The 20,154-nt window shown below is 51.4% G+C and overlaps 1 protein-coding gene across 1 annotated transcript; it reads right to left on the bottom strand.

Annotated features, from left to right (window-relative positions):
* Positions 1-1,224: 1,224 nt before the first annotated feature.
* STK25 (serine/threonine kinase 25) lies at positions 1,225-20,043 on the bottom strand. The gene is made up of 12 exons (XM_035334231.1): positions 19,936-20,043; positions 19,855-19,895; positions 14,141-14,371; positions 12,556-12,612; positions 11,391-11,499; positions 10,094-10,251; positions 9,640-9,825; positions 9,360-9,505; positions 8,708-8,822; positions 8,346-8,417; positions 4,968-5,104; positions 1,225-3,401 (listed from the first exon to the last, which is right to left on the bottom strand). Exons 2-12 carry the CDS (start codon positions 19,882-19,884, stop codon positions 3,362-3,364), a joined length of 1,281 nt encoding a protein of 426 aa, XP_035190122.1. The 5' UTR covers positions 19,885-19,895; positions 19,936-20,043; the 3' UTR covers positions 1,225-3,361.
* Positions 20,044-20,154: the final 111 nt, after the last annotated feature.

Consider the following 20,154-nt stretch of genomic DNA (forward strand, 5'->3'; position numbering starts at 1 on the left):
TCAGCCTCTTATTCCTGAGCTCACTGTCCCCGATGGGGGGAGAGGGGACAGCGTCACCACAGAAGCATTGCTTTTCTCAGCCCTGACAGAAGAGGTTTCACTCTTGATTAATGAGTTTTTGCTTTCAGTGGCTTTCCTGGATGGTGCTGACTATGCCTCTGTCAAGGTAACACCTGAAGTCTTTCAGCTTTTCTGCTTTAATGACACTGTCCCTGTGCCATTAGCACCATTTGCTGGTCTCCTGCAGGGAATCTCTGCATTCTAGGGGCATTCACTTACCGTAGCTTTCTAGCACCAGGGTTCACAATATTGTTACCAGGGTTGTTACTCACTAGGCTGCCAGGACTCTGGTGCTGTGAGCCAGCAGCACCAGCGGGACAGCACTGCTCCCCGGGACAGAAGTGCACACCTTTATCACGTTTCAGTGGCACCAGCTGAGGGGGAGCAGCTCAAGGCTAGGGTTGGAGCCGAAGCAGCTGTGTAGCAGCAGGCTTAGTAGAGAGGCCCTGGGGTCCCCAAAAGCAAGGCGTGCTTGCCAGAAGGCAGCACTGTTGGGTTCACGTGCTCTGGCATGTATAGTATGACATTAGACATGGCTAACTGCCAGAAGAGAGGAGGAGAGGAAAGGTGGAGAAATGCATGTTTCTGAGAGCAGGGTGAGAGAGGGGGGACACAAAGTCTTTTCTGCCTGGGGTGAAACAGCCTGGTGTTTGTACCTGTGCTGACAGCTTACCTTCTGAAAATTGGATAGACTTTTATTTTTAATTACCTCCATAAACCAGCAGTCCATCTCCCTAGCACCACACTTTAAAAATTAAACTGGGAGGTGTACCCCATGTTACCAGACACTGCATGAATGGTAACAAGCCAGCCTCACCCTAAGCAAGCAGCTTGGAGGCATTTTTTGCATGCTCCAGTAATCTCTTCACCCTCACTTGTTTTTCCATCTCTCATGATACAGAAACAGCTTTTGACATTTAAGAAAAGAACCAAAGAACATAGCAGAAGGATACACCCTGAAGCTGTTAGTACATAACTCGTAGCTACTTGCATGGCTAATCCAGAGACTGAACACCTACCTGCTGCGTAGCAGAGAAGTCGCTGCTGGGAGTAGTACACAAGGCTGTACACAAGGATGACATAGGGGAAGACCATATAATATGAAGAAAGCACAGCTTGAATACTTTTTACCCAGTAAGAAAAAAGTTACACCAACCTCCTTCATTTCAGTACTTTATTGAAAGTGGCAGATCCCTTTCAACGTTTTTTAAAACTAAAACCATTGTTGAATACTGGACAAAGTTTGTGGGGATTGTTTCCTTAAAAAAAAATTACTCATTACACTGCAGTGCATGTGAGTAATAATACAAGGTACCTTACTGACACAATTTGCTACTGTCATGAACAGCAACTTTAAAAGCAGCAGGAGCCCTTTTTGCTAGGCTGCAGCCTCTGCCTTCCACCTCAGTAGGTTTTGTTTCTGCACATTAACAACTTCTCCTCCTCCTCCAGAGGGAAAAAAATGGGTTTGTTCTGTTCTTCATAAATACAGGTTCCAAGACTGCTCACCTCACAGAGAAACACCACTCCGCAGCAGCTGTCCGGCAAGCTGAAACAGCAGCACCTTCTCTCTGCCAGGCGAGAGCATAGTGTTTGCTAAGCCTGTATTTACCCGTCAGAGAGGAACAGCAAAGGACAGGCATAAGCTAAAGTGAATGCAGCACATGGGGATGAGGGAATGTATGCTCCTTTTGAGCTACTTTTAGCCCAGCGCTTAAAATCTGCAGGTCTGACTCAAGTACCAAAACCCAAGCCTTACTACTAACAATGTGGCCTATCTGTCTTTAAAAAATAATGCTGAACAGCTGCAGCTTTTGTCCTCAGTGGCTTTGGGGTGAGCCACATCATTCACACACAAACAGACAGAAAGATCTGCATGTCTAAGGTCTTGCTGACTTAATGGGAATACCTTTACAGTTAGAGAGCAGATTGCTAAGCAACCAGCTATCAGAAGTTATTATCCTAAGTCTCTTTTTCTAGACCTTGAAAGTATAGATGGTCTCAATCCGAATTAAAAACTTGTTTTATAAGCTAGTACTATACAGAAAGCAAAGCTAATTGGGATGGCCCCACCGGAATACCTCTAAGCAGGCACTAGGGCCGCAGATACTTTCATCCCTCTGCTAGCAAACACCACCACACTGGAGCAGAGCCCTGGCTTCAGCAGGATTACATCCCAGGCTGAAGGAAGAGCCCGCGGTGGAAGAGCGGTGAAGTGACAAGAGGAGGAGGGAGGCCTAGAGTTTTTTTTTTGCAAACTCCCAACCACAGCCTACAGACACCACTGCTGCTAGCCCTCCAATTGCCGTCTTGCCTCAAGAACTGCTACACAGTGTAGTACTGCCTCTGGCAGAACTGAAGCCCTGGCAGTACTGGTCTCTGGCTGTCGTGTTCCCCCCCACTCCCTTTTTAATCCTTCTGCACCATTTGAGCACATGCAGGAGGTGTTCACCAAGCTTAAAGGTGAGGACTGCCAAAAGCCGAGTACCTGATCACTTCAGGTGCAGAAAGCACCAAGGGAAGGAACTCCAGCAGCTCCCACACCAAATGCAACCGCTTTGCCCAGCCACTAGAGACCCAAGGCGAGTTCTGCTGTTGCCTGAATTAGACAAACCAAGGCTCAATACAAAATGATGTCCCAAAGCCAGAACAGCAGCAGTCAACAAACCCATCCTCTTGTGAAACAAGCTAGGAAAGAGCAGCAGCAACCTACACCTTTTTTCCTGTCTGCTGCTGTAGTTCAAAAGCTTCTCTTTACTAGTGTACGAAGGAGTTGAAACAATCCTCCAGAACAACTGGAGAGCTGTTCTAACTTTCCCAGAGGCTGTAGTGCATCTAGAGCTTGCAAACATACCTGCATTCACACACCACTGCTCACAAACACTTCTTTAGGAAGGGCTGGAGGCTAAACCCATCGGACTTGCCTTTGAAACATAGCTGAAGGGAAGACAATCTCCCCTTCTTCCAGCAGGCGGCCATTTATCAGTAACAAGCTGTGAATCAAACCAAGCCAACATGGATACATCCATAGGGAAACAATTAAAAACTGCATTGATTACATCGTAAAAACAATTAGACCACCCATCATGGGCTCTGCAAAAGGTCTAAAGTGTACTTGCATTGCGAACCCCACCCTGGGTTATCATGGAAACACGTGTAATATGAAGGCTCTGAAATGTCCTGGAGTCCGTAACACAATGTTATATCCAACAGCAGATGGTGGTCTGGATTAGAGATGTAGTTCTTATGAAGCTGGAAAAAATCCTTCCCCCCCTTAAAACAGCAGCAGGGAATGTCTGTGTCAGCGGGCAGAGGTCAGGTGGTTCCGACTGTGTGAAAACCTGCAAGGAAGAACAGAAGAGGTGGAGCAGGTCACTGCTGCCCATTTACAGCCCTCACCTGAAGGCTGCTCGTGCGCGCTGCACTGACCGCCCTCTCTGGGGACTGAGAGGCAAGGCTGTTTTCTATCTAGATAAAGCTGTAAGTCTTGAAAGGAAAACACAACAATTTAACAGAACAGCCAAGAAGGTGTTTTTTTTCCGCATGCCTTTAAGACTCAAGTTGAGGCTAACAAGAAATGTGGAGCATTGCTGTTCTACAGCAAGGAACAAACAAGTGGCTCTGAGATTTTACAAACCTCCAAAACAGCACCCATCTAATGCCTCTGCCCCATCCTGCACTGCCACTGCTACGAGTCAGACACACCGAACAGCTGATCTGCAGTCACCCAAGGCACATCTGAGCATCTCCTGCTCAGCCAGGGGCCAAAACCTTTGTAAGCATCAGCAGGACACATTCATTCTGTGACCTCTGCGCTCTCAACAGAGAAGAGAGCTCTCTTTCCTGCTCTGAGGGATGAACAGACCCACAGTAGGTTTGCTTGAAAGCTTTCATGACTTAATAACAGAAAGCCTCGAGGATGGGCAGCATTTCCAGTCCTTAGTAGCGCTTTTTTTTTTTTTTTTTTTGCCCTTGACAGCCTCCAGTTGCCTCTTCAGCTACAAGGCAGCAACTAAGCCAGCTTAAAGCCACCAGAAATAAAAGCTTAGAAAGCCCAAATTCAAAGATACATGGATTGGGTTGTATTTCCATTACCATCCAGAGCATAGAGTGGCTCCTTTGGCTGTACAAACAGCAAGATCCTTTGGCCCCTCCCTGGTTAGTAAGCTAGAAGTAAAGTTTCTTGGTTAGTAAGGAAAGAGGGAAATTTTCTGATGGCCTGCTGTGAAAGGGAGAAAAGCCACATTAGTGCTAAATAAAGCCTAATAAAGCTGGGAGCAGGACCTGACATTTGTTGCCTGCACTACACATATGTGACTGAACGTGGTGCCAGCAGTGGGGGCAAATTTGGCACAGCACCTACTGAGCAGCACAGAGCTTAATTCTACTGGACTATACTTCTTCACTGGCTTAATAACTAATTCCCTTCAATAGAAATAAAGATTCCTGATACATGAAACTGAGCAAGCAAAACAACCGCCTGCAAGTAGTGCAATAAAGCACGTTCCCTACAGTGAATCAGATGTTCTCTATCCCAGAAGTGATCCTGATGACATTTGGCATTGTCCCCACCACATGGGTAACAGGACCACCACGATGTCACATGAAGGATGAAGGTGAGCAGCAGCAGCGTTCTGTGCTCTGCTACTTTCACCTACACCACAGAAACTTGTTCAACGTGAGAAAGGACTCGAGGCAGGAAGAACTGCTTGCATTAAATGAAAAGCACTTAGAAGAAGTGACTCGGGCTATTGGGTCAACTGTCATCAGCATTCACACCTTAGATGCCTTGAGTGCTCAGTAGCAAACGTGAACATAGTTACAGGGTATTAGCTACAGGTATAACCATGGTGCAGCGGTGCAGTTCGCTCCAGCTCCACTCAGCTTGCACTCTCAAGGACACTCACCTTTGTACCCGCTCCACCATGTGTGCTATCAGTTTGTCAGAGATGCCTGGGCAGGACTCCTCAGCCAAGCTAAAGGCGTTCTCCAGCTCCTCCATAGCTCCCACATTGCCTCCAGTCTGCTTGTGCTTATCTTTAAGCTGCAAAACCCAGGAACAGTGTGTTAGCTTGTCAGGCAGTGCAGACATTAAGTCCCTTTCCCCTTTAGGATGATTCCATGAGGGTGCAGGAGGACACCCACATTCCTCAGGAAAAAAAAAAAAAAAAGTCTTTTTGCAATCAAGAAGATGGCAGCCTGATGTCTGGAATTCAGGCTTTTCTCCAGGCGCTAATAGCAACTGATGTCCTTATACAGCAGGCTCTGATGTACTGCTAAACAACCTAGACAATATTAGCAATGGATCAACAGCCCCAAAAACACATGAGTAGCAACACAACAAAGAACTCCAGTCGTATCTGAACCAGTACAGTCACCTTTGCTGCTAAGGACAGCTTAGCACCCAGACTCATGTCAAAGGCTTCCAGAAAGAAAGGGCAGAAAATACCCTAAGGCCAGGATTACTCCTCACCAAGAGAGAGCTTTCCCAAGCGTATGACCTAAGTGAAAGGCCTGTTAGCATTTATCATTTTTAGCATGATCTCAGGGGGCCTCAGCAGTAGCTATTCTGCTTGCACATGATTCCTGTTGTTAATCTGAAGTCGCTAAATCTTCATTGTTACAATTTGAAATAGCTAAACCTCCATCATTACAGAAATCTTGATGTTGAGCCTGAAGGAGTGTGCCATTGGAAAACCCGCAGTCCTATTTTCTACATGTCACCACCTTCTCCACTTTAGCAACTCATGCCCCTTCCCAGCACGCACCATTATGCAGTGACCTGAACAACAATCAAAACCTTTTGCAAACGAGAAGTGTCTGCCAGCAAACCGCTGTCCGGTTCAATTAGGCTGTGCCGATTAAGGAGCTTTCCATAAGCGTCCCAATTCTTTGCCTGCTCTTTGAGGATCAGCCTTCCTCGTTGTTAGAGCTCACCTTGTCCTGCTTTCTGGCCCCAGGAGAAAACATGAATGCTAACCCCCAGCTGGAGCCAGCCCCGTGCCCCAACTCCCCCAGCAGAAACAAACGGCTGCCAGCCAGGAGCTGCTGCCTCGCCAGCAGGGTAACTGCTCAGGGACACAGCCTCAGCTGCGGGAGCGACCCGCACACTCCCCTGCTCATTCACAAGTGGCACGGGGCACGGAGGGCAACTCCACATCAAGGACACGTTTCTTAGCTAGCAGTATCTTTGTTCAAGCCAAGGATTTGCTTTGATTTCCAGATTTGCAACTGCCCACTTCTGTGTTGAAGACCCACCGCGGGTCATCTTCAGCATTAACATCCAATAATACAGGCACAGGGAAGCCATATAAAAGATGATGAGCAGCATCTCACTAAGACCAATTCCCAAAGCCCAGCTCCAGCCCTTTTATGGGCAGACACGTTCAAAACTCAGCAGATCTAAGAGTCACTAATACAAGGGAGAAGAAACCTGCTGTTGGTAGGAAGCCAATACTGAAATGAACAATGTGCACAACCAGCAGTGAAGCAGATTTCATATGAGATGTGGAGGAAAGTTTTCTTCCAAGCCTCTGCTCCTGCACACAGAAGCCAGGTTGTTTCAGGACCTGCTCAGAACCTCCTCCGTACCTGACCTCGCTGAGCAGGGTGGGCAGAGCCGGCGGGAAGTGAAAGGGGCAAGGAAGGGGGAGGGAAGGGGCAGCGAACCTGGGGCAAGGGAGTCAAAGCAGCAGAAATGAAAGGCCCAGAAGTCACCTCCCACAGGGAACTGGCACAGCAAGGTTGGTGAGGAGAAGCACAAAGATGCTCTCATTGGTTTGCAGAGCACATAGCTCCAGGTGCGCCCCCCCCCCCCCCCAAAAAAAAAAAGGCTCCTAAACAGAAAGGACTGAGAAGCAGTCAGTGACTATGCTGTATGAACAAACTGCCTGCATCAGAAACCAGGAGTACCCATTTTTACCACACAGGTCTAGGCCTATGACACCTAGGCTTTCTGCCTCTGAAAGTCAAGCCCAGCAGACTACAGAAGAGGCCAGTGAGCAACACTCTCAGTTTCCTAAGCAGTGCTGTCTCAAGAGCACCAAATGCCTGCTTTTCAGAACAGCCTCTGCTTTTTTTGCCCTGCAAAACCCACTTTCCACACAGCACTAGACCTGAGAAGAAAGTTCAAGTCCAGAGACCATCCTTGAAAAAAGCTCAGCCCTGTACTGGGCCACCCCAGAACAGCATCAGGATACAGAAAAGAGCAAGTCGTTATGATGAGAGAAAGGGTTTCTGTCACCAGCACCTCAAGAAAAGACACAGAGGACCCTGACACATGGTGTCTGTGTAAGCTCTCTCTTTCTAAGCCGAACCTCACTTCCTACTGTCCTGCTGGGAGCAGCACTGCAGCCTGTAGCCACCCCTAGTGAGCATTTTCCTCTTTTGTTCCCTTCAAACATCAGCCACTTGGAAAGACAATTACTGAAACTATCCCGTCAGTAATCATAGCTTTTAATTCAACTCCACATCCACAAAGCAAGGAAAGGGAACAGGGTGGACTTGCAAAACCCTTTTCTTTGTCCACCTTCCAGACACCACACAGCAGGTACCACCTTGGTCTTGGCATGCTAGCAATAGCAGACATCTATAAATCAAGAAGATGGCCTAGGACTTAGCAAAGCCAGCTCATGCTCTGATCAACCTACATTCCCCTCAGTGCCTCTGCTGCGGGCAGCTGCATGTGGCAGGGTGGAACTGCGGATGGCGCGAGAGCTGGGATCACACCCTGACAGCAAGCTCAACTATCTGCCTGCCCTCACAGGAGCTGCACGCAGCCACAGAGGCCAGAAGTGCAGAGCCCAGAGCTGCCCAGGCACTAGCAAGCCTAAAATGCAGATAAAAACCAGGTACACCCGTACCTTACCCTCTCTGGAAGACAACACTGTGCTTCCACAATCAGAAGTGCATTGGAAAAGATACTCCAGGAACACACTGAATTTCCCAACATAATGCACAGACCTCTGAACAGAGACAGAAATGTTTCGTGGTGGTGAGGCACTGGTGCAGGCTGCCCAGAGAAGCTGTGGATGCCCCAGCCCTGGAAGTGTTCAAGGTCAGGTTGGATGGGGCCTTGAGCAACATAATCCAGTGGAAAATGCTCTGGAATTAAGTGATCTTTAAAAGCCCCTTCCAACCCAACCTGTTCTGTGATTGTATGATCGTGGGGTTAAGAAACTAGCTACCTCACCCCACCTGCCTTCTCCAAACCCCTCACGTTTACATAGCCACGGCAGGTATCTCTTCATCTCCAGCCACCACAGACAGCAAAGTCTCCTACTCACCTCCCCAAAGACTGGGTGAACAAGCGTGGAGAGACACTGTGACCGTGGCTGCCTCTTGATGGGCTCGGTAGGCTAGAAAGCAACATGAAAAGAAGTTTCAAGCACAGGCAATGGTTTCCAGGGCACGCAAACCACTACGCCTTTGATAATTTCTCAGCACCTCAATGGCAGCCCCTTCATCAGGTCTCAGGAAAACTACAGCTTGCATTACCCCAAGAATGTGGAAGATGCAGCTCTGGAGCGCTAGCCCTTGATAGCAGACAACAGTAAGTTTTAGAACGTGAGTCACTGGTAGTTTCCCCAAGACCCTCAGAGCTCGTTTTAGTTCAGCCCACTTCTGAAAGAACAGATGGCAAACAGACCTTCTGGGAGCCATGCAGAGCCATTCCTTTGTGCAGCTTGCTCAAGGAGTTGGGACGAATAGTTGGTGGGAATGTCCAGATTGGACCCTGGTCTCCATCCTCCGTGTCTCCATCACTGCAAACAAAAAGGGGAAGGTCAAGACAAAGCCTCAGCTCCATGCGCTGTGTGTTTTACCCATGCGTTCCCATAGGCACAAGCGCTCCCTCCCCTGATCATTGTATCACCATAGGGCTTCAAGCATTTCCCTACCCCAGAGAAAATCCTAAAGAGACACCACGTCAGTCTCTACAGCCCATATACAGCACCACAGACCTGTGCCAAGTAATATCTATTTCCAGATCGCTACCACCACCTTACGAATTCACCTACACGAACACACAAAGCCACATGCACAACTTGTTGCCACAGTTATAAAGCCTCTAACTCTTTGAAAGGCTACTTTTTTTAACTGAAGGTGCGTAAAATACAGGCAACAAGAGCCTTGTTTTATTAGTTACACACAGATGTTTCTTCTTAATACCTTAAGGCCTCCCCGAGCTACATATGATCTCCACCCCAGGTTGGGAAAAGGACCCAAGCTGCTTGCAGTAGGCTGCCCCCGGCACGCATGGTATAGCGAGGACACCCCTCTGCAGAGAATATACAACGTACATGTCAGAATCACCAGAACTTGAATCTTCTCCATGGCCCTCTGACTTCCAGCGCTTGAACCGATCGATCAGCTCCATGAGGAATGAGGTTTTCTTCGTGTAGCGTGTGATGAATTTGTGCTTTAGCAACTCTTTAGCTGTTGGCCTCTGGAACAAATAAGAAAAACAATCAGCATCTATCAGTGTCTGTACGCTACATGTGCAAGTACTTGCCAGGCTTCCCTGTCCACTCTGCCTCTAAAATACTCTACCCAGGTTCTGAGGTGGACAGCAATACTCACAAATCTAGGATCCTTATTGAGGCAGGCTTCCACAAACTCCTTGAAGGGCTTGCTGTGGTGACCCTCGAGTGTTGGAGGGTTATTTTTGGGGATCAGGAAGAGAACCCTCATAGGATGCAGGTCAGAATTTGGAGGCTCTCCCTTTGCTAGTTCAATGGCTGTAATTCCAAGGGACCAGATGTCTGCCTGAGGGAGGAGCAAGAACAGTGACTGCAGAAAAGAGCAAGGAGCAATCATACAACATGGAAGCATGCAGCTTTGACACAGCTGAAGGGCTCATAACACAGAATCAGACCTGATGCTTCACGTTTAACAGACAAATTTCTCCAACAGACCCTGAACCATAGTAGGAAAGCATTGTTCTTGCTACAAGCAGCACTTCCAGTCCCTGTATTAACCCTAGCACTACACAGAGCAGTACCAAGCAGCAATTGTTCTCTTGCTCCCAGCTCACCTTGAAGTCATAAGCAGACTGTTTGATAACCTCGGGCGCCATCCAGAATGGAGTCCCAACAAAGGTGTTCCTCTTGATTTGTGTATCTGTCAGCTGTCCGGCCACCCCGAAGTCAGCCAGTTTCACATCTCCTTGTTCCGAAAGCAGCACGTTGGCAGCTGTTGACACAAACAAGCACTAAGTCCAATGGTTTCTGAACGATCTGCAACCCACACAGAACTGAGTACTGAGAAGGGACCTCCCATAACTTCCCCATTTGCCCCATGAAAACCCTCAGTTTGGATTTCCAGTATCAGATTCATTCCCATATTCTGACCTTTGCTGGGTAACACAGAACAGATTTGTTTGGTTGGATCAGAAGGGGAGTGTTTCTGGGGCAGCAGCAAGTAGATATGAAGGGCCACACAATCACTAGATGCAATTCCTGCCAACAAGAGGCAATTTGGCCCGAGATACCTCAAATGGTCTTGATGTTTTTTTCAGAGCAACATTCAGCACAAGTTAAACTGCGGATCCTTCAAAGAAGCTCGCTCGTCCTGGCCTCGTACTGCTTCCCACTCACTCAGTGTAAGAGCCGCACTGCTCAGGTTCCTGGGGAGGGGGCAGGCTGTAGGACTGCATAGCTCGCAGCACTACAAACTCTCGGTCTCACACACACAATGAAATCTTCCCTACACATCTCCTGGTTGAGATGGCATGAGCTTTCTTTGCTGTTTGTTCACACGCCCTCCTGCAGAGGGTCGGAGCACTTAGCATCCAGCTCCGGCCACCACCTACACAGCACTGTCCTCCTGCCCTCCTGATGTCCTTCGGTGCCCTGTGCTCAGCACAAGACTGCTCCTCAGGTGCGCTGCACAGAGCCAGTGCCTAGGAAAATCAGTAACAGGGTAAGACGATGCAGGCTACCCTGATTTTCTAGGGCTTTGGACCCTGCGTAAGGACAGTTCACTACACGATGACCAGCAAACACGTGCCGTGGAGTCCAGCAGTAAAGACCTAACTGAGAGCCAGCTGATATTCGAGCACACCATTCACTGATTCCTTTGCTTAAGTCCCCCTGCCTGCCCAAACTGCAAATGCCAAAGAGCTACAGATCCTTACTGCTTGAAGACAAAACTTACACCTTAAAGACAAAAACCATGAGTTGCAATAAAGTGACAAACACCAGATTCAGAAACAAGCAACCCAACAGGGAAAGCAGTACTAGGAGACAGTCTTTGAAACCTGTTCTGTGTCACACTTCGGGATCTGTCTTAGTGGAGACTGCAGCTCTCCTTGTAAAGGATATTCCTCTTACCTTTGATGTCCCTGTGGATCTTCCTCTCAGAGTGTAGATAATCCAAGCCCTTTAGGATTTCCCTCAGGATAGTAGCTATGTAAGTCTCCTCCAAGGGCCCTGGTTTTAGCTGAAAAAGGGCAGGAAGATGATTTAGGAGTGAGCGATGCCTTGGATTCACAAACCTCTCCCTTTGTTACCTGGAAACCTTTTGCCAAGCAGGTCATATTCAGCAGGAAGCACCTACTGCACAGCCTGGTGCACACACTGCAAGCAGAACGCTGGGCTTTGCGCTGCCAGCACTAACTGGAAAATCCTCGGAGGACTTTGTCAGTCTGTTAAAGGTTTCCCAGACAACAGCAGGATGCTCGTATCTTGCTCTGACTTGGAAATACACTGATGAACAGAACATCTTCACAGTTTCTCCAGATCATACCTCTTTGCTAGCATGCAAGGGCGGAACTTCAGCCATTGCAACCGACCAGGGAGAACTTTGCCCCTCTGGCTGTGGGGCAATAGGGTACTGTACCAAAGCTTTCCTCCTTTTAATGAGTTCTCCTCTAAACTAGTCCTGTCTCCTGTTGATTACAGGTCCCCCTAACTACACCCTTCCTCCAGATCAGTGCAGGCTCAGCAGTTTTCACTGTAGGACCTTAGTTACTGCTCTGGAAAAACAGGCTTTCTAGTCCCGAGGAGAAAAGCAAAATCCTGTGAAAGAATACAGCACAGAACTTTTTTTCACATGTTTACTCTGCATTTGTACTCCCATAAAATCTGGGGCGGCTTGTTAAAGATTTGTATTGTTTAACACCTGGAAATCCTGATCATAGACCAGATCCCTTCTGACCCTGATGCCACGCAAGCACTAAGCAATCCCCAAAGCCCTTTCCAGGCACCTAACTTTGGTTGGGTGAGCTATGTATGTGTGTTGCTCAAAACCAACTTGCTGCTGTCAAATTTTATTTCACTGGCTTTGTCCACTGTAAAGCAGCAGGGCACCCTGGAGAACTGCACAGAGCTCAGCTGTCCAAGTACAAACATTTCCCCTGCCCTGCAGTGCCTACCCTTCAGGCACGGGGCTGTCAAAAAGATGCCATGTGGCAAGTGAGCATGTGGCTTGAGGGCATTTCACAAACCAAAGCTCCAGCAAACATTTTTTGGGATTCACAGCTTACCACATACTCACCAAATCCAGGGCTGAACCTCCTCCCAGGTACTCCATGATTATCCACAGCTTAGTGCCCTGCAGGCAAGAGCACAAGCCAAGAGCAAAGACAGTAATAAGAGCAGGCAGACAAGTACAACACCCGAGGCAAGACACCTGAACAGCCCCCGTACATAGCGCAAGAGATGCTGTACACCACAGCTCTCAGAGACAGCAGTGGACTTGCTCCTGCCCTTGACATTTCTTTCTCTTGGTCCTCAGCTCTATCTGAAGAAGCTTTGTGCCACTACAGACACCAGACTACACAGCCCATAGAGATACGCTTATTGTCAGGCTGGAGCCGTTCAGCGTCACCCTAAAGATCAAGCACATCTCGCCAACGACAGGGGAGCTTTGCAGCCTTTGATCTCATTAAAGGGATTGCCAGCTTGAAGGGTACAGGCAGCAAGACGCTCTTTTCCTCCCCAGAGGAGTGATTTCCAGACAGAGGTTCACCAGATCCTGGCAGGAGATAAGCAGCAGGTCCATGAAATCACAGCTTTCTTGGTGTTTTTGGCAGAAGGCTGAGGAAACATTATTGCCCTTGAAAAACAGGTAAGGAATGATCAAGGTACAAAGAGGTCAAGAGCTGCTTTGCTACACCTCCAGCAGCTGGCATGCAGACGCCACTTTGATCACCACTACAAGCTTCCATTAGGGATTCCCAAAGCTGTTTTCAAGGGGAGCACTACCTTATTACTGCTTCACCGCTCCTTCAAGGACTCAGATCCTGCTCATTTCATCACTTCTGCAGCCCCTCAATACACAACTCCCTGCAAGGCCAGGACCGCTGCAAGAGAGCTGCAGTCCTTGAGGGGTTAATTTGTAAGTGCTGCCCTGTACCTGCCTGCAGGCTAGTTTGCAGCAGAAGTCCAACTGGTTTAGTGGTTTTGAGCCATCCACAACATCCAGTGCTCTGGCAGCCTTTCTGGGGCCATGGAAACATGGGCAGCACTGCCCAGGGGGCAGTTCGGGTTTTGGGCAGCAGTATTTTGTAGAGGAAGCTGTGTGCTACTTGAGGGAGTGCCCTAAGCTCCCAGTGGAAACCAGAGAAATAGACATTCCCCTCAGAACAGCACACTCCCCTTCCCGGCAAGGATTTCCATGTGCTATGTACCCAAACGTAACTGGTGCTGTGTTGTCTGGGAGGGCAGGGGGTTGGGAAGAAGTATCACACGATCACAAGATCATGATGCACAGTTTCAAGCTCTTCTTCTTTCCAGAGACAGCCTGGATCCTTCTAGAAATATAAAGCCCTCAGTGGTACAACCTTAAAACCATGGTATTGGAAAAAGCATTCCACAAATTTCCTTTCCAGAATGGTCAAACCAGGGATGGACCCAGCTCTTCAGGGAAAGTTTGCTCTTCCCTGCAGTGCTCTTGGGACCACTTGAGGAACGTCGTTTCCATGTGCCCTGCAAGTGCCTTAAAGCCCAGCCTCGTATTAACACCACGAACGCAGCGGGCAGAGCCACGCTGACGCTCACGGGCTGGGCACCTGCCCACCACCAGCTGCAGCACCCGCTCCCAAACTGCTGGCAAAAGAATGGCCACGGCTTTGTCCTACCTTCAAATAGGAGCCATAGTACCGGGTGATGTAGGGGCTGTCACACTGGCTGAGCACCGTGATCTCCTGCTGAATGTCCTCAATTTCATCCTCCGCCTCCTCCAGATCAATGATCTTGATAGCAACCACCTCCTTGGTGCGGTTGTCGATCCCTTTGTACACTTCACCAAACGATCCTTTGCCGATCCGCTCCAGCTTGGTGAACAGCTCCTCGGGATCCACCCTAGAGTGCTAGACCAGGAGGGAGAGAAGGGAGAAGTCAGAGGGAAGGGGAGAGCACCGTGAACACCCCCACAGACCCCCTGTCATCGCATCTCCCTGCCCATGCCACGTAATTCACCTGAATTAATTCACCCCTGTACCCTAACTGGTCTCCATGTGCTGAGATTTATCGCTGACCGTACCCAAGCTGAGAACCAAAGCAGGCTTTTACACGGGGCTTCTGCCCCCGCAGACTGTACGGGGAGGGAGAGGAGAGAGGCCAGGAAGGAGAAGGTCAGCAAGCACCCCTACAGACAGCATCAGCCCTTCTGGGACAGGACTGGTTTGGTCGGCAGCTCAATCACGGGCACCAAACTGGCACCAAAGCAGCTCCGCGAGCAAGCGCTCATCCGTGTCTGACTAAAAGGCAGGCAGGGTGTGCCGGAACCAGCCTTCGTGTAACGGCTGAGGTGAGAAAATGGACACCAGTAAGCGGTCAGCAGAGGCTCAGGAGGCTGTTTCTCCAGTTTGCCTTCCTGCATTCAAAGGTTTGAATGATCTGAAAGGCTTTCACCCTACTCACGCGGAGGGTAACGTGTGCTGGGAACACAGCCACCAATTCCCACCGGCTGTCTGCTCCGCTGTCAGGCAGCACCCAGCCTCTCCTCACACGTCTGCAGACGGAGCCTGACGTCTCGGGAAGGCCAGCAGCACGGAGCCCAGGCACGCGGCCACCCCAGAGGAGATGGGGGAGCTGAACGGACACCCCACCTGCAGCCCTGCTTTTCTGAACAGCCTCTGCTCTCACTGGCACCCCCAGACGCAAGAGCAAGGAGCAAAAAAAGGCTTTTTTAAAGAAAAAACATGGAAAATATGGCCTGACTCGCAGGAAGCAGGCAAGCGGCTGGAGTGAGTTTTCCACACCCAGCACTTCTCCATCCCACCTCGCACACGTCACCCAGAGGGACCGCTCCCTCGCAAGGACCTTGGGCTGAGCAGAGATTTCATCTGCAAACAGGGCGGCTGCATTTCTGCACCCACCGCCAGGTTCCAGCAGCAGGGCACCACCGAGCAGCCCCAGGTGCTGTTTAACGATTAAGCCAGGCAGTCCTGGCAGGAGGTTTGCCTTCCTAACCCCATCGCTGCACGGGGTCAGCTTTACAGGCAGCTCGCTCAGCGGGATTGCCACGGGCGCTCCAGTCCAAGGGAGGATAACCAAATATCCCTCTGCATCCACAGCAACACCCAAACGGGCTGCGCGTCCAACAAGTGCACCTCAAACAGACCGGAGGGGATGCGCAGAGATGGAAGGAGCTGCAGGGAAAGGGTCTGAGCTTGAGAAATGCCAGAAGACATCAGAACGATGGCTGTGGCACAGGAGAGAACAGTCTGGCTAATCCGGGCTCACAAAAAGCCAGCAGCAGTTTCCACCTCTCCACCGACTTTACAGGAAGGGGCAGCAGGGTGGCCCAGATGTTACCTTGGTCTCCCACAGCGCTGCAGAAATGCCGCTCACCACATCAGCCTCTCCACACATCAGGGAGAGAAAGAGGATCAGCTCCTAGAAGCACCCGGCTCCGCGTGAGCCCCAGGAATCCTGCAAGGAAACCTTCCTCTCCTCCTCCCTAGATCATTTTTCTATGAAAAAAACAAACGATGAGGTGTAAGCTACTGCTCCCCTTCTCAGCCTCACACGGCACATCAAAGAATGAGGACTGAAACCCTTCAGGAATGGGAAATCAAGCAGAAGAGCACTGGCTGCTGCAGTCGGCTCCTGGGACAACCAGCCCTTGGCGTTGCAGGCTCTGTAATCACGGGCAACCTCCTGAACACGCTTCCTTACTTGGATGCAGGTTTATCACGTCTTCTGAGGAACGAGGAGGTTCAGGCAGAGGCGGTGAAGGAGACAGACCTACCTGACGAGCACAGGAAAACTCTGCCCAAGGGGCTGACGGGCAGAAGAGACGCAGCCCATCACACGGGGGGGAACAGCATCAATTGCAGGTACTGCATTTACCCGGCCAGCACCTGGCGCTTCAAAACTGACCTGGAAACACTTCAAAGACCTTAGGTGACACGGCAAGAGCGTGACCTGATGGAAAGAGTCACTCCAGCCACTGCTGCGGTATCCTGGGCTCCTGCTGCAGACCAGAGTCCGTTAGTGGATTTCTTCACTTTCCCAAAACAGGGAGAAAGAAGAAAAGGAGGCGGTGGGGTGTGAAACAGAAAAATAGGCCGATCCTCGGCTCCAGCAGACTGCTGTCTGCCCAGCAGAACACCTTACGGCCTACCATCACGGATGCCATGGAAGACACGGCCAGGTAGCAGGCGGTGGAGGCAATCCTAACTTCCCAGATGAAATTACACTAGTCTGCAGGACACCTGCTCAGCAGCTCTCGTCCATTAAAGCTCCTGTTGGAGCTGCCACGTTTTTGCCCCGGCTGCGAATCTGCGTTTGGGAGTTGAAAAGCTACAAAGGCACCCGAAAAAATGATCAGTAGTAGGAAGTACCAGGAGCCAGATGCAACACTTCACACCTGCAATGAACAGTCACAGGTGACCCGAAGAAGCTTTGTGACTGCTCACCAGCTTGGGTCCTTTCCGTTTCCATCAGTGCTCACAGAGCCCAGCAGGGCTGCGAAGCAGAGCTCCAGGCCACAGCCAGGAGAGCCGACCGACTGCGGCTCCTCGTCCTGCTGCGACGCACGCAGCGCTTGGGGAGCCAGCACCTCATCACACCTTTTTGCCTACCTGGCTGCCAATGACAGAGCAGCTCTGCAGCAAAAGGTCTCACGCTGAGAGCAGTCAGACACTAGAGATGGCTCGGAGACAGGCATGGAGGAGCTTTGAGAAGACCCAGAGCAGTATCTTGGTCATACGCACAGAAAGAGGAAAGAACAAGCAGGGGAGGGATGAGGACACCCTGCAGGTAACGCGCTCTGCTTGCACCCTCTGGGATGTAATCTCCCGGCGCAGGAAGGATGCCCTGCCACGGCAGGTACGGGCGTGTTTGCCATCGTGACCGACGATGCCGTGTTTTAAAGGAGAGCGACTCACTGCAGCCATCAGGAACTAAGGATGGTGGCGTGCTGTGAGACAAGTCTGGCAGCAACAGCAGCTGCTGCACGGGTAAAGGATGGCCTTGGCAGCTCAGCCACCTCCAGCTGCAGAGACGGGCAGTCAGTGGCAGGACCTCCCCGAGCTCTGAGAGGAGGCTAGAGAAGGACAAACGTCTGCCCTCATTTCACAGCTACAACCTGGAAAGATGAGCCGTGTGTTGGGAATAGAAGCAAATACTGCTGGAACCCCCACGGGGTCTTCTCAGCAGGCTGTGTCCAGCTGGGACTCTTGGAAGAGCTGTGTTCAGCACCATGAGCCAGTCAGCCCTGCACCCGCAGCGTAACGCACGGAGAGGCGCCTGCACCTGCTGGAAGGCAGAGCTCCTTGGGCTGGGGCAGCTCGGGACCAGAATCCCTGTTCCGCATGGGAGAAGTCTGTAATAGAAAAGGTGCTGTCAAGTCCCTTTCTGAGCTGTAAGAACTGGAGCCTACCGGGAGTTTGGCAGCCTCCGGAGGTTTATGTGGAACCACGGCAGCATTTAATGTTACCTCTGACAGCAGTAGCTTCCAACCAGCCAAACAAGCAAACACCGTTGTCCTTTGCCACACGCAGATGAAGTTGGTTTTAACAAACCTCAGCTTCTGACCTTCTTTCCTTCATTGCCTCCTCTCCTTCCCTGCTTCCCACCCAACATTTCCACTCATTGCACGCTACGTACCAGAGACGTCTGTGGCAGGCACTGCCATCTCTTTGGGGAAATCAGGTTTGGATCTGGAAACACTGTAAGCTTCCCTATATGAAATGAGTGCACACCTCCTCTCAACTGAGACACCTGAGAGAGTTCTGAACTTCTGGAGTATAAGCAAGAGGGGAATTCCTGTTCAGCACTTTGAAACACAAATATACTAACTTGTCTGGCACTCCCGGCTTGCTTCACGGATAGCATTATTTTGCCTCAGGGCTGGAAAGCACTGGGCAGAGAACTCGGGAGGCTTTTTCAAGGTCACATAAAGGAACAACCAAACTGGAAACACAGCTGGCCTCAAAGCTTTAAACACTGTAATACAAATACATCACCCAGCAGACAGAGCTCCCAACAAAGACCAGAGGCCCGCTGTGCTGTATGTACACAGCAAAGGGCAACCGCGAAAAGAAAGAGTGCCTGATAAGCCCAGGCAGGAGAGCAGAGGCACAGAGGTAAAGCAGCTTCAGAACGTGCCGAAGGTAGCTCAGCACATGGGCAGCAGAACTGGGAATCCAACACACCTCTGGCCCCTGACATCCCCATCCAAGTCGTAGAGCCTCGCGATTTTCACAGGACCTCCCCACTACCCCTTAAAATGTGGTTAAGGGAGCTTCAGGCCAATTCCTACCGCTCTGCCAGCGAGCCTCGATTAAACTGCTTATGAGATCCCACCAAGGATTCCTGAAGAGACCCAAGGGATGGACAACGGACTGCTTTCCTATCCCAGGATCAGACAGAGAGTCACGGTATGACAAGATCTGGGAGTGCCTGATGCGCGTAATTCAGAGACGAAACCCCTGGAACTCTGATAAGCTTCGTTACGGAGTACTGTGTACGCAACCCTTCGGAGCAACCCACTGCGCACTGTGGAGCTGAGTTCTCAGCCTCAGCCAGACAGCATCCTTCCCTGCCCCTTCAGCCCTCCCCCTGCACCGTGACTCACTCAGGCACTCTATTTGCATTTACTTCCATGAGCGCTTTGGGGACACGGTTTATGTGAAAGACAGCACGCAAACTCGAATGCATTGCAAACCAGTTTTAAATCAGCAGAGGTCTGGAGAAAGCATCACCTCGAACTGCTGAAGCTTTCAGTGCGGTAGAGTACCACACCTAGGAGCGGCAAAGAAAACCACCCGAGGTTCTCCCAAACCACGGTTCAAAGAGACCCACGTTGTGTGCTGACACCTGCCAGCTGCCGAGCACACCTCACACCCCCGTTCGGAGGAAAGCAGGCCGAAGCCAGCGCCGTTCGCGTGGCTCAGCTCCCAGCCCCGAGCCAGGCCGCCACCCCCCCGCATCCCACCGCCAGCTGCCATCACAGCGGGATCTGCCTGCACCCCCCGGGGGTGGCACCTCTCTGCTCAGCACCGGACCCCTCGCGTTCCGGGGTTCTGGGCCCTGCTCTCCCCAGCTCCCCTACACGCGGGCTGCCCGCCTGCCGCCTCAGCCCTTCTGCTCCCTGCCGGCACCCCGCCGCGGGCTCAGGGAGCCGAGGATTCCCTCATCCTCCCCGGGACCGGCCGAGGCACCCCAGCGGCCTCACAGCGGCCACCAGCACCTCGTCCTCAGCGCCGGGCACCCAGCGCCGGCCCGGCACAGGCCCCTCACGGCGCGGGCGGCAGCGGCGAGCCGAGCACGGCCATACCCAGGGGGCACGGCCCTGAGCCCCGGGGCTCCGCCGGGCCCCGGCACACGCGGCCGCGCTTACCTGGCTGGCGAACTCCCTGAGGTGCGCCATGCCGGCGGGGCACGGCGGCGGTGCTGTGCTGTGCTGTGCTCTCCTCACGGCGCCGCTCTCCTCACAGCGGCTCGAGCCCGGGGCTCCCCTCACAGGCCCCGCGGGCCCCGACCCTCACCCGCCCGGGCCCTCCCTCAGGGCCCCCGCCGCCCCTACGGCCGACGGTGGTGGTGGCGGTGGCGGTTGTGGTGGTGCCGCCGCGAAGCGCGGCGCGGCGCCATGCCGGGCCCTGCCGCGCCAAGCCGCCGCCGCCGCCACCTCCCCCCCCCC

The sequence above is a fragment of the Oxyura jamaicensis genome, chromosome 9 (assembly GCF_011077185.1).
Source record: "Oxyura jamaicensis isolate SHBP4307 breed ruddy duck chromosome 9, BPBGC_Ojam_1.0, whole genome shotgun sequence".
In the NCBI taxonomy this organism is placed as follows: domain Eukaryota; kingdom Metazoa; phylum Chordata; class Aves; order Anseriformes; family Anatidae; genus Oxyura; species Oxyura jamaicensis.